This window comes from Amblyraja radiata, chromosome 35 (genome assembly GCF_010909765.2).
Source record: "Amblyraja radiata isolate CabotCenter1 chromosome 35, sAmbRad1.1.pri, whole genome shotgun sequence".
Lineage (NCBI taxonomy): Eukaryota > Metazoa > Chordata > Chondrichthyes > Rajiformes > Rajidae > Amblyraja > Amblyraja radiata.
The window spans coordinates 8,952,155-8,966,646 of NC_045990.1; the positions used below are offsets into that span (position 1 = coordinate 8,952,155).

Below are 14,492 nucleotides of genomic sequence, written 5' to 3' on the forward strand. Positions count from 1 at the left end.
AGGCAGCATCTGCAGATTGGTTCTTGGTTTCTTGGTCCTCCAAAATATTCCAAATGGAATTTAAACTGGAGGTGGTGGAGGGAAGGCTTAAGTCAGAAAGGGTTTTGGGGAAACTTTAAATGTAGTTGCATGTGGTTGGGTAACTATAGTAGGGTGAAGATTATAGGATCTTTGATCCATCCCACACCAGAAGTAATTACTGTCCGCCGACATTAAAGACCCAGTGACGAGGTCGGGCACCTGACGCTGCGGGCGGGGAGCGACCGGCTCGTGGTCCCCACCCGGGCGGAACGTTTCTCCGAGCCGCGGGTTCCGCCCGGACCGCCAAGAAGCGGCGGAAGCTCCCGGCTCCAACATGGCGGCCGTGTGGAGGCGGCTGGCGGAAGCGGCGGCGGTACCGGGCCGGCCCGGACCCTGGGCGCGGTTCACGGCGACGGCGGCAGCGGCGGCGGCTCGACCCGAGCTCCGGGCGCGGCTCCGCGACAGAGTTGGTGAGAGGCCGCGGCCGGGGGGTCAGTGTGTCCCGGGATCCCCCCTCATGTGACCACGCCCGGCGCTGACCTCCCCCCCCCTCACGTGACCCCGCCCGGCGCTGACCCTCCCCCCCTCATGTGACCACGCCCGGCGCTGACCCCCCCTCACGTGGCCACGCCCGGCGCTGACCCCCCCCCCCTCATGTGACCACGCCCGGCGCTGACCTCCCCCCCCCTCATGTGACCACGCCCGGCGCTGACCCCCCCTCACGTGGCCACGCCCGGCGCTGACCCCCCCCCCCCTCATGTGACCACGCCCGGCGCTGACCTCCCCCCTCACGTGACCACGCCCGTCCCTGACCTCCCCCCCTCACGTGACCACGCCCGGCGCTGACCCTCCCCCCCTCATGTGACCACTGACCCTCCCCCGTCACGTGGCGGGCGGCGCTTCGGCCCATCCAGCCCCTGCTCTCACTCCACTGCATTGTCCCCACGTTCCCGTCCATCCACTCCCTGCACACACTGGGGACAATTTGCAATTATACCGAAGCCAATTAACCTACAAACCTGCACGTCTTTGGAGTGTGGGAGGAAACCGGAGCACCCAGAGAAAACCCACGCGGTCCCAGGGAGAACATGCAAACTCCGTACAGACAGCACCCATAGTCAGGATTGACCCGGGTCTCTGGTGCTGTGAGGCAGCAAGTCTACCACTGCGCCACCGTGCCACCTGTAGAGCTGTTTGTGAAATGAACTAATGATCTGGATGAAAAATGTGTAGGAAGGAACTGCAGATGCTGGTTTACACCGAAGATAGACACAAAATGCTGGTGTAACTCGGCGGGAGAGGCAGCATCTCTGGGTGGAAGAAATAGGTAACGGGGAAGTTAGGTCTTGACACAAAACGTCACCTATTCCTTTTCTCCAGAGATGCTGCCTGACCCGCTGAGTTACTCCAACATCTTGTGTCTATCTTTGGACAATAATGTAGATGGGTTGTTAGTAAGATATAAAATTTGGTGTAGTTGCAGACAGACTGTGTTTAGGATGCAAATCAAACTGCCCGTGCGGATGGTGGGAACAGAATCCATCAGGGATTTTCATAGATACATACAGCGTGGAAACAGGCCCTTTGGCCCAACTTACCCACAATGACAAACATGCCTCATGTAAACTGGTCACACCTGCCTGCCTTGCTCATATCCCTCTATACCTATCCTTTCCATGTATCTTTCTAAATGTTTCTTGAACATTGCGATAGTACCTGCCTCAACTACCTCCACCAGCAGCTCATTTCATACACCCACCAGCAGCTCATTTCATACACCCACCAGCCTTTGTGCAAAAGGGTTTTACTCCTCAGGTTCCCATTAAATCTTTAACCCCTCACCTTAAACCCATGTTCTCCGTTTCTCAGTTCCTCTACTCTGGACAAAAGACTGTGCGGTTACCCAATCTATTCCTCTCATGATTTTGTACACCTCTAAGATCACCCTTCATCCCCCTAAATTTCGAAAAGGAATTTGATGAGAAATTAGCGAAACGCAAAGTGCTTTCGGAACTCAGGGGGTCAGGCAGCATCTGGAGGGAATAGACAGACTGGAAGTTGGGTCCCAACCCAAAACATTGTCTGTCTAATCCTTCCATACATGCTGTCTGACCTGCTGAGTTCCTCCAGCACTTTGTCTTTAGCTCAAGATTCCAGCACCTGCAGTTCCTTGTGCCTGGATGGGAATATAATTGGGAGGTCAGGCTGTGTGGGTGGAGTGGATTGCTGTGCTAGCAGTAGGACATTCTCGATGGGTTGAATGTCCGCCTCCTGTGCATATTGACTCTGAATCATTGGGACAAAGTGTGGTTTTCATACATTATTTCATGCTCCTGCAGGTGTGTGGATGTGGAGTCTGGTTGCTGATTATCGAGAGGCGTGTAAAGAGATCGTCGTGGGGGCAAGGGATAATCCGTGGAAGGCATCCCTTTACTGCCTCCTGCTGGGGGGGGCTGCCACCTGCGCCTACTACAACCCCTCCGAAAAATCCTTCCAGGAGTCTCTGTTGGAGTCCTCCAACCAGCTTCTGGTGCTGTCACCCTTGGTCCGTAGTTGCCACGCAGACCGGCACATCCAGAAGCTGGTGACAATTAAAACCCAGGGCTGTCTCCGGCACGTGAGTTTGGGCGTCTTCTCCCTGGTGTACACGGCCCCCTACGACCCGGACACCAGCATCTACGGCGCGCATTGCGTGTACCTGAGGCCAAGATGGTCGGACTTTCCAGACCGGGTTTTAGACCTGGGCTTCCTGGGCAAATGGTGGGTGCTCGTCTCCAAGATGAAAGACTGGGACATCAATGACGACGAGTTTGCCCACCTCCCCGCTGAGCTGCGGACCGTCACATCACAGGACCTCCACTCGGCTGAGAACGAGAGACTGTTTGAATTAAAGTTCCAGCCTATCATTCTCCGAGAGGAGGACATGCAGGAGGGTGAAGGAAGCTGACGGGCACTGCTCACTGCCATGCCACACCACGAAGAATACAACTCAACACCTCTAATATAGACCAGGACAATGCAGGATCAGGCCCTTCGGCCCACTGTGTCTGTGCCAACCATGATGCCACTCTAATTAATCCCAGGTTCCTGCATGTGGAGTGTGTCTCTCTATTCCCAGCCTGTGCATGTGTCTGTCGAAATGTTGATGCCCACTTCCTCTCCACCCATTCTTGGTTGGTTAAACTTGGCACTGCTATAAATGGTTTCAAAATAAACAGTTCTATAATTAAGACATCAGGCCGTGATGTTTAGTTTTAGTTTAGAGATACAGCGCAGGAACAGGCCCTTCAGCCCACCGAGTCCGCACCAACCTGTAATCCCCAGCACACTAACACTATCCTACACACACACACACGAGGGGGTGGGAGATTGCAACCTTCACTTGGTCCACCCTGTTTCAACTAATGCAATCATCCCGATGTGCACAAACAAGATCACTTAGAGCAAGTTGACCCACAACTTTAGGCTGTGCACACCATACGCAAGAAGAAGAAGAAGAAGACACATAATAGGGACAATTTTACATTAACACCAAGTCAAATAACCTACAAACCTGTACATCTTTGGAGTGTGGGAGGAAACCGGAGCATCCGGAGAAAATCCACACAGGTCACAGGGAGAAGGTACTAACTCCGTACCGATAGCTCCCGTAGTCGGGATCGAACCCGGGTCTCTGGCGCTGTAAAGCAGCAACTGTACCGTTGCGCCACCGTGCCACCATGTTGTGTGAACACTTTTTTACTGTCGGGTTTGATGCAGGAACAAGTCACCACAGCAGTGAAATACTGGACCTGAGATTGCCCTTTCTCAATGTGAGCTCTGCACCTCCAGGTAACGTGGGTTTGGAACCCCTGGCCTTCAACAGCGCAGCATCTCCTTACTGGGCCAGTGAAGTACCAGTCTGGTGTTGCTGCCTCGGATAGAGGTGGGGACGGGAGATGGGGTCCTTGTGGGTGAGAAGGGCTGCCCGGGGTCGCTGCCCTGAATCAAGGCCATAACTCCCTGTTGAGTTTTCCGTCTGGGATTCGCCATTCGTGCATTGGCGAGCAGGCAATAGCCACGTCCTCTGGAAGTGATGCCTGTGCTGACGAGTGAACAAAATGGGGCATTTCTCTGAACACAGCTCTCCTGCAGGCACAGCTGTGAGCCAGATGTACTACTGCTAAATGCCAGTTGACATTTGTTGGAGGCATTTGCCAGTCGTTTAGGGGTGGCTCAGCAGTAGAGTTGCTGCCTTACAGCGCCAGAGACCCGGGTTCAATCCTGACCACAGGTGCTGTCTGTAGTTTGTACATTCTCCCTGTGACCGGGTGCTCCGGTTTCCTCCACACTCCAAAGACCTACAGGTTTGGAGGTTAATTGGCTTTGCTAAAATTGTAAATTGTCCCTAGTGTGTACAGTCATAATGTTTGGGACAAAGACCCATCATTTTGAAACCAAAATGTATAAAAATGGCCTTTAATAAAATCTGACAATGTGCACTTTGACCACATGTGATTTTTTTAATTACAAATCTCAAATTGTGGAGTACTGAGGCAAATAAATAAATGATGGGTCTTTGTCCCAAACATTATGGAGGCTTGTCTCAAACATTAGGATAGCGCTAGTGCATGGCGCAGACTCATTGGGGCAATGGGCCTGTTTCCGTGCTGTATATCTAGTCTAAAATGTCAGTGGCACTCTCACGCCATCATGTGGTGATCACAAGTAGTGTTGCAAACCTGAAAACCACCGGATGGACCCGACCCGAAACGTCGTCTGTCAATTTCCCTCCACAGACGCTGCCTGACCTGCTGAGTTACTCCAGCTTTATGTGTCAATCGTTGGTTTAAGTCAACATCTGCGGTTCCTTCATCCTCAAAGCTTTTGTCCCCCCCACCTCTATCTTTCAATCTTCCAGCACTTTGATGGGTGACTGAAGCTGAGGAGTGGAGACATAAGAAACTGCAGATGCTGGAATTTTGTGCGAAACACAGCTGGAGTAACTCAACGGGTAAGGCAGCATCAGTGGAGGGAATGGACAGATAAAGCCTGCAGTTTCTGGAAAATCTGAAATTAAAAGGGAATGCTGGATGCACTCAATAGATCCGGCAGCATTCAAGGAGATAAAAGTGAGTTCATGTTGCTAAATGTTTAAGAAGGAACTGCAGATGCTGGAAAAAATCGAAGGTAGACAAAAATGCTGGAGAAACTCAGCGGGTGAGGCAGCATCTATGGAGCGAAGGAATAGGTGACGATTCGGGTCGAGACCATTCTTCAGATATGCAGAAGAGCTTCCAATCCTGGTCATAAGGAATAGGAGTAGAATTAGGCCATTCGGCCCATCAAGTCTACTCCACCATTCAATCATGGCTGCTCTTTCTCTCCCTCGCAACCACATTCTCCTTCTCTCTGGAACTCTCTGCCACAGAAGGTAGTTCAGGCCAGTTCATTGGCTGTATTTAAGAGGGAGTTAGATGTGGCCCTTGTGGCTAATGGGATCAGGGGGTATGGAGAGAAGGCAGGTACAGGATACTGAGTTGGATGATCACCCATGATCATATTGAATGGCGGTGCAGGCTCGAAGGGCCGAATGGCCTACTCCTGCACCTAATTTCTATGTTTCTAACCTCTAACACCTGTACTAACCAAGAATCTGTCTATCTCTGCCTTAAATATATCCACTGACTTGGCCTCCATGGTAAATAAGTCAGTAACCGTGTTCACCATTTTCCCCACTCTAAAGGCTGCAACAAGTAATGATTTCAATGTCCCATTCCCGTGGTGCATACGACCATTAAACTTTATCTGTTTATTTCTGTGTATATATATGGTCTATGCTATATAGACACACTGAACTGCTGTATTTATGCTTACAATACTCTTGTGCTGCAGCAAGCAGGAATTTCATTGTCCTATCTGGGACACATGACAATAAACTCTCTTGACTTGACCCACAAAACAACAAGATGGTCGCACAGAAGGAGGTAGCAAACCATCCTGGAACCCAAGGGCATGTGTAAAGTAAGGAGATGAGCAACTTATTTTTTTCCAATATACTTTATTCAGAATGAAAAAATATATACAAAACAAGAACAGTGCAGAAACTCTTCCGACACTCTCGGCCTCTGTACATTAATTAGTGTCACATGCGGTAGTGTTCACAAACAAACCATGGCCCCTTGCCACTCGTGTGCCCTCCTGGAGTAACACCCAATTCCACCGGACTGCCCCTCAATCGAGCACCAGCCCCTGAGAAAGGATGAGTTTGGATGAGCGGAGTTACGTTTTATCAGAATGTAGAAACAAGGAACTGCAGATGGTGGTTTATACCAAACATAGACACCCAGTGCTAGAGTATCTCAGCATGTTAGGCAACATCTCTGGAGGAAAAGGCGTGACATTTCGGGTCAGGGCTAAGAAGGGTCCTGATCCAAAACATCGCCCCTTTCTTCTCCAGAGATGGTGCCTGACCCGCTGAGTTACTCCAGCACTTTGTGTATTTTACTTTTTATCAGTGTTTCCTGCATGAGTGGATTGAGATTAAGGTCTGAGTGGAAAGCAAAGACTGGGCAGAGAATCTCCTGATTGTAGTGGGGTCAGATTTCCTCTCTGCAGGAAGGTCATTTCTAAAGGATGCACAAAGCGCGGGGAGGAAATCTTCCCATTGTAATTATCCAGTCAACATTCAGTCACCTAGAACACTGTAGGTGTCAAAGTCTTGCATTTAGAGAATGCCTCATTATTTCTCAAGGCACTCAACAGTCAGTGTCATACATCACAGCAGCAGGAAGTCACTCAGCCAGTTTAACCTGCCTCGATGAAAGGGTAGACAAAAGTGCTGGAGAAATTCAGCGGGTGCGGCAGCATATATGGAGCGAAGGAAATAGGTAACTTTTCGGGCCGAGTTCTCAATTCAAACACAGGACATGAGCCATTTAAAAAGAAAAAACATTTAAAAACACGCAAACTGTTCCCCCGCCACGCTGATTACACTGCGAGAGGCATAACTGAAGTCGGGTCGGGGTTACTGAAATGGCGGAAGTTACGCTCCGTTGCGTACTACACGTCAGTCCATTGGATTTTGCAGGAGTGGGCCATCTTGCTCCGATCTAAGATCTTTGGGGCTGAGTAATTTACTCCGACTGCCCACATTTGTCCCTATTAATTTGCAGAACAGTTATTGGAAACAATGCAGTCAATGAGATGAGATGGAGGTGATGCTTAATAATAGCATATTGGACTGCTAAATCAATTTATTTGAATAAGTATATTTATAGACCCATGCAAACAAAATATCTTCGTAAACAATAGAGTGGAGGGTAGTTATTTATGTGTAGGAAGAAACTGTAGATGCTGGTTTACACTGAAGGTAGACACAAAATGCTGCAGTAACTCAGCGGGACAGGCAGCATCTCTGGAGAGAAGGAAGAGTTATTTATGAATTGAGCACAGAATCAATCTTTGTCACTGGCAGCAGCGGGAATGACTGGGAATGTGCTTATTTGTTTCCGTTTCCGAAAACAGCTCTCTTCAAGTGCCTGTAGAACTAAGGAACTGCAGATGCTGGTTTACAAAAAAAGACAAAGTTCTGGTGTAACTCAGTAGGTTAGGCAGCATTCTGGAGAACATGATCCCAAAAAAGGATCTTAGCACGAAACATTGCCTCTCAATCTTCTCCAGCGTCACCCATTCCTTCTCAAGACTCTATCCCCATGGGTGAGGCCCTCACTCATGTCTCCTCGGTCGCCCGCAGCTCTGCCCTTGTTCCCCTGCCCCCCGGTCGCAACAGAGGCAGAGTCCCCCCTAGTCGTTTCCTTCCACCCCATCAGCCGTCGCCTTACAACACATAATCCTCCAACATTTCCACCACCTCCAACGGGATCCTACCACCAGCCATATTTCCCCATCTCCACCCCTTTCCGCCTTCGTTCCCTGCGTAACTTCCTGATTAACTCATCCCAAACCACCCCCTCTCCAGGTACCTTCCCCTGCAACCGCATAAGATGCAACACCTGCCCCTAAACCTCCTACCTCTACTCTGTCCAGGGACCCCGACAGTCCTATCAGGTTAGGCAGAGGTTTGCTTGCACCTCATCCAGCCTCCTTGTCTTGGAAGCTATTCAGTTAGCCCCTCTTCCGTGCGATTGTCCCATTGCCATCTTTCATTGAAAGAATTTTCCAATTTACAATTCCCATTGTGAAGGTTTGAGGTCACCTAACTCAGTACCGACTGTGATGGAAGAAAGGACATCCCAGGACTAAACTGGTGAACAATATGTCAGCTGCTGGAGTTATTAACCCAGCTCTCGGAGTTCTAAATAGTTTGTAATTCACTTTTATTCTGGCACTAGAATTGAAATCAGTGTACACTAAATGGTGTCAAACTAACCATCACACTATTTAGTCTGAAGAAGGGTTTCGGCCCGAAACGTCGCCTATTTCCTTCGCTCCATAGATGCTGCTGCACCCGCTGAGTTTCCCCAGCAATTTTGTGTACCTACACTATTTTAACAGTTCTGGTGAGTAAATGCACAAAGCTTCAAGCTTACTATTTGGTTTTCATTCACTTATGGAGATTTATTTTTAAAGAGAGAATCATAGATTATTTCCATCTCCTGCAGCAGGATTGAGGCATTTAGTAACTGTCGGCAATAGTATTTGGGACAGTCGGCACCTCTGGTTTATTGCCACTTATTCCACTTTGCGCGCAAAGTTCCCCTGTAGCTGCTTGCAGACATACAACAAGATGCTGATTAGACCAGAGTTCTGTGACACCATCACTCTGGAAAGAAATACTAGTGTGTAGGAAGGAATTGTAGATGCTGGTTTACACAAAATATAGACAAAATGCTGGAGCAACTCAGCGAGACACATATCATCTCTTGAGAGAAGGAATGGGCGATGTCTCAGGACGTGTCTGAAGAAGGGTATCGACCCAAAACGTCACCCATTCCTTCTCTCCAGAGATGATATCTGTCCCGCTGAGTTGCTCCAGCATTTTGTGTCTTTCATCAAAAGAAATACTAGCCTTGGGAAGAATACTGCTTGGATTTATCCTAATAACTTTTGGATTCCATGAGTTGCATTTATCAAAAAAGCTTACACAAACTAACATTCAGAAAGTTAAATGAGCCTTAATCAAAGTTTATGATAGGGTGGATGGAAATAATCACTCCTGGCTGAGGAATCTAGTGCTAAGATTTGAACCAAGGCTTTTCAACTAAAACTGAGTCCCATTCCCAATCTGATTTCAATATTATACATCTTGCAGAGGCAAAGCAAGAATTTCATTGTCCTATCTGGGACACATGACAATAAACTCTCTTCTTCAAGCAGTTCATCTCATGCCAAACATAGAGAAGTAAAGCATAGGAACAGGCCCTTTGGCTCAACATATCAGCACCCACCACGAGGTCAAATTATACTAATGTCACCAGGAATGGTGCATTGTTCCATGTTAGTACATAGGACAAGAAAACAACTCTTTTGATCTTTCAATTCCCTTCTGTTCATGTGAATGCTGAGGACTACAACATCCAGGTTCAGGAATAGCTGCTTCCCCACAGCATTCAGGCTATTAAACTCAACTGAAACAAAACTCTGAACATTAATAGACCATTATCTGTTTATTTCCACTTTATCTGCTTATTTATTCATGTGTGTATATATTTATATAATGGTATATGGACACACTGATCTGTTCCGTATTCATGCCTACAATATTCTGTTGTGCTGAAGTTAAGTAACAATTTCATTGTCCAAGGGGTTGGACAGGCTAGATGCAGGAAGATTGTTCCCGATGTTGGGGAAGTCCAGAACAAGGGGTCACAGTTTAAGGATAAGGGGGAAATCTTTTAGGACCGAGATGAGGAAAACATTTTTCACACAGAGAGTGGTGAATCTCTGGTATTCTCTGCCACAGAAGGTAGTTGAGGCCAGGTCATTGGCTATATTTAAGAGGGAGTTAGATGTGGCCCTTGTGGCTAAAGGGATCAGGGGGTATGGAGAGAAGGCAGGTACAGGATACTGAGTTGGATGATCAGCCATGATCATATTGAATGGCGGTGCAGGCTCGAAGGGCTGAATGGCCTACTCCTGCACCTATTTTCTATGTTTCTATCTGGGACACATGACAATAAACTCTCTTGAATCTTGAAATGTTGCTAAAATATTTGTTTCCACTGAAAATGTATTCCAGCCACCTGTCACTCTCCGTGTAAAAATCTAACTTGCCCCTGCCCATCTCATTTGAACTCATCATCTCCCCATCTCACCTGGAACCCATGCCCTCTGCTCTCTTACACACCTCCACCCCAAGACCAAGATTCTGACCATCTCCCCTACCTAGAACCATCACTTAGTTCGCACTGACAACAGGAAGAGTCTGGAAAGTACACATTAATAGAGAGGGATCGTGTACCGGATCAACCAAAATGTGCTGCAGTATGGATAGACTCTGGCAAATGCAGGGAGCACAAATTCACAGGAAACATTTAGCAAAGCATTGACAGACTGTGTAGGAGATCATCCTTCCAGGCTTTTCAGCATGTAAAAAAAAAGCATTGTTCATCCAAAAATATTATACTGCTGAGATCTAAACATTGCTTCACCCCCTTCTGTTGCTGCTTTGCTGGATGGTTTGCCTGTAATCTTTGTGGCAGGGTCTAATCTGTATGCAAACAGCAACGCAATGTCAATTGGGTAATGAGACACTGGGATTCATCCTCATTATTCTCCTCGTGTGCTTGGGTGAGTAGAGCGGGGAGAGACAGCACCGACCGAGGAAGCACAGCATCGATTACCCCAGTCGCCAGTTGTACTCTGCTACATCCCTGGTCATCGTATGCCCTCAGACGTCCAACACTGCAATTTCTTTTAATTAACTCTGATTGCATTTGAAGACCTGTCTTGATTCGGATCCTAAACACAGAATGCATTCCTTGGAGACCAAGGCTTCCAAATAGGATATCTCTGCTGAGCAACTTTTCCCACAGTGTGATTCTTTGCAGGTTTACCAGATGAAGGCAAGGTTTCCTTGTAGCTTTGGCTGGCTTAGGTGGGGAAGTACAGGAAATAAGAATCAAACGTTTGTTTCTTCCTTAATCAATCTGCATACCTCAACAATTCAATGTGCAGGAAGGAACTGCAGATGCTGGTTTACACCCAAGATAGGACACAAAATGCTGGACTAACAGTGGGACAGGCAGTATCTCTGACAAGAAGGAATGGGCGAAGTTTCTGGTCAAGACCCTTCTTTTTCTATTTTAGCTTTGAGTAAAACACAAAGTGCTGCAAGAACAGGCAGCATCTGTGGGGGGGGAAGGATAGATGATGCCTCGGGTTACGACCGTTTCTCAGAATGGCCAGACTTTGCCCTACCCCATCTTCTCTTTTCCAGCTTTCAATCCCCTTCATCAGTCTGAAGAAACCAGACACAAAGTGTTATCTTTTAATTGAGTCTGAAGAAGGGTTTCGGCCCGAAACGTCGCCTATTTCCTTCGCTCCATAGATGCTGCTGCACCCGCTGAGTTTCCCCAGCAATTTTGTGTACCTACAAAGTGTTATCTGTCCATTCCCTCCACAAACGCTGCCTAACCCACTGGGTTCCTCCAGCACTTTGTGTTTTTACTCTATGCAAGTTTGCAGATCAGGACTTTTTTTTTCTTTCAGGCAAGGACAACAGCCATTTACGATCAACATTGAGTTCAACAATGTCACGTCCTAATGACTTGCCCCATCTCATCAGACAGCAGCTGTAGATAATAATTCTACCATTCCCACTTCCAGTGTCAGTGGATCACCCTCTTCAAGCTGAACATGGTGTTGCCATCATCTTTTGGCCCACACTATCAGTCATCAATTGCTCCTGCCTTCCACCATCACACAACTTCCTTCTTTTCACCAATTAGTGTTTTAAACTGCTGGCTAGCAATGAGTGATATTATTAAATATAATCACCTGTTCTCCGAAAGCATTATACAAAAGCTCGAGAGCAAGAGAATGTCGGAGCCAATTCAATTCCGTGAAGGATTTAATGAGACTACTCCTGTTGTAGGAATTGTCAGTTTTAGTAGAATACATAGACAATGAATTTCTTTGTGTTAAACCTTTGTTCTCTTTTACACTGTGGCATCTTACTCAAGAGCACTAGCTCACATATAACTTTTCCCAAAGTTTATTTACTTTTGTCTTTCCTTTTCTGCAGATCCCATTCCATTTCGATCAACCAATTCATTTAAAATTATAATTATTAAATTATAACCAGCTGTATCAAAACCATTTATCTCTTTGCTCTTCTGCAGTCTTCCTTTCTATTTGGCTCCTGTGCAAATTTATTTTCCTTCCTATTTCACAGCATATCATACTCTAGGGAGAATATTCTGAAGGCCGAGTCTATTACCAAAGCCACACAGGCTGACATGTCATCTCTCTGGTTGCCATTTCACTTACACCTTTTATGCCCATCCCATCATATTATTTCATTATCATTGTTCAAGGAGGTAGCAATCAACCTTCTCCTTCAACCAGAAAGGGCTACATCTAATGGGATATTAACAATGCACATTTATATTAAACAGTGAATGTCTCCATAGATTGAGTGGTAAATTGTGAAATGCCAATCTTTGAACACACGAGAGCAGGAGTAGGCCATTCGGCCCCTCAAGCCTGCCTCACCTTTGAAGTCTGCTGGCCCCAAAGTCAAGTCAAATATACGCACAAGTATAGGCACAGTGGAAATCTTACTTGCAGTAGCATTACTGGCACAGAGACTCCGATAACACACTAAACATATTATACAAGACAGTAGAAAGAAATTTGTGCAAAAACAAGATATAAGCGCAAAAACACAATTAGAAAACAAGTCCATGATAGTGCAAGAAGTGGTCTGTAGCATTCAGTTGCCAAGATAGGTTCAGGGCTGTGGGGGTCAGTTCAAGAACCTGTTTTAGTAAAGTAGATCTTCCTGGACCGGGTGCTATAGACTCACACAAAACAGTCTATAGATCCATTTCCCAGATTTGTACATTAATTGTCCATTAAACTTTACCACAGAAATGTAATTCAGGTAATTAGCAAGTAGCCTTTTTAATGATGTGATAATTGTTACTGCACTGTTAGCCAACACTTCTTAAACCAAGGACAAGCTGTTTAATAAATGGCAGTGAATTGTTCATCAAGATTCAAGTATTTTAAAATCTATTACCCCATTCAATATTTGATTGTCTATTTCACATATTGTATCCAGTTTGACTCTATTCATTATTTCCTGCTCAGTCAATCCTTTCTCAGTCTCCAATTTTATCTCAGTCGATATACTATTGGTCCTTACATAGACTGTGGTCACACCTTACATTCTGGATGATTAACACCTTGGTGCAGAACAATAACAAACAGACTGGAGGTAGACACAATGTGCTGGAGTAACTCAGTGGGTCAGGCAGCATCTCTGGAGAAAAAGGATAGGTGACCTTTCAGGTCCTGAGTAATTCCAGCATTTGTGCCTATCTTTGGTATAAACCAGCATCTGCAGTTCCTAGTTTCTACAAAACAGACTGGTCCAGTCTGAAGAAGCCTCTAGACCTGAAACATCACCCATTCCTTTTCTGAAGAAGGGTTTCGGCCCAAAACGTTGCCTATTTCCTTCGCTCCATAGATGCTGCCGCACCTGCTGAGTTTCTCCAGCAATTTTGTCTACCTTCGATTTTCCAGCATCTGCAGTTCTTTCTTGAACATTGACCCATCATTCCTTTTCTCCAGGGATGCTTGCCTGTCCTGCTGAGTTATTCCAGCTTTTTGTGTCTATCTTTGGTGCAGGAAGATATTCCTCCACCACCAGTTTCATCTGCCCATCAATAACACATCCACACATTGACACCCCCCAACCCTCCCTTACTGCTCCCATCTGCCTACCAACCTTCCCTTCACTATCACCATTCTTTCTGATCAGATTCCAGAAACAGCTATCCGTTGTTATCTCCACTAATAACCTCGCAGTCTCTGTCACTATTCCCTCGTCCCTTCCCCAACCAGGTTCCTTACGTCTGGCAACTCCTCCTCACATGGATCCATGTATCACTTCCTAGCTCTTGCTCCACCCTTCTACCCTCTACTTTCTCAGTTCAAATGAAGGGTCTCAACCCAAAATGTTCTGCCCATTTCCCTCCACAGATGCTGCCTTCCCCCCGCCCTTTGAGACATAAGAGTTAACAATGTAGATGCTGAGAAAGTTTCTAACCTTGTGGGGCAGTCATGTTCGCAATCGTTTAGGATGGAGACAAGGAAGGAGACACTATTCACGAGTTCTGCATATCCACAAAATAATCTTCCGCAGAAAATGTAGAGAAATGTTGATTTTTACAGAGAAACTCACGCATGGTCATTTGACCACTTGGTCAGGTACGAACCTCATTCTATCAATAATCTCAGTTCAACAGTGGGGCAGCGCAGTGGCACAGCAGGAGAGTTGCTGCCTTACTGCTCAAGACCCA

At 46.8% G+C, this 14,492-nt stretch overlaps 1 protein-coding gene across 1 annotated transcript; it reads left to right on the forward strand.

Annotated features, from left to right (window-relative positions):
* Positions 1 to 320: 320 nt before the first annotated feature.
* On the forward strand, positions 321 to 3,258 carry timm29 (translocase of inner mitochondrial membrane 29). The gene is made up of 2 exons (XM_033050940.1): positions 321 to 491; positions 2,361 to 3,258. Exons 1-2 carry the CDS (start codon positions 356 to 358, stop codon positions 2,966 to 2,968), a joined length of 744 nt encoding a protein of 247 aa, XP_032906831.1. The 5' UTR covers positions 321 to 355; the 3' UTR covers positions 2,969 to 3,258.
* Positions 3,259 to 14,492: the final 11,234 nt, after the last annotated feature.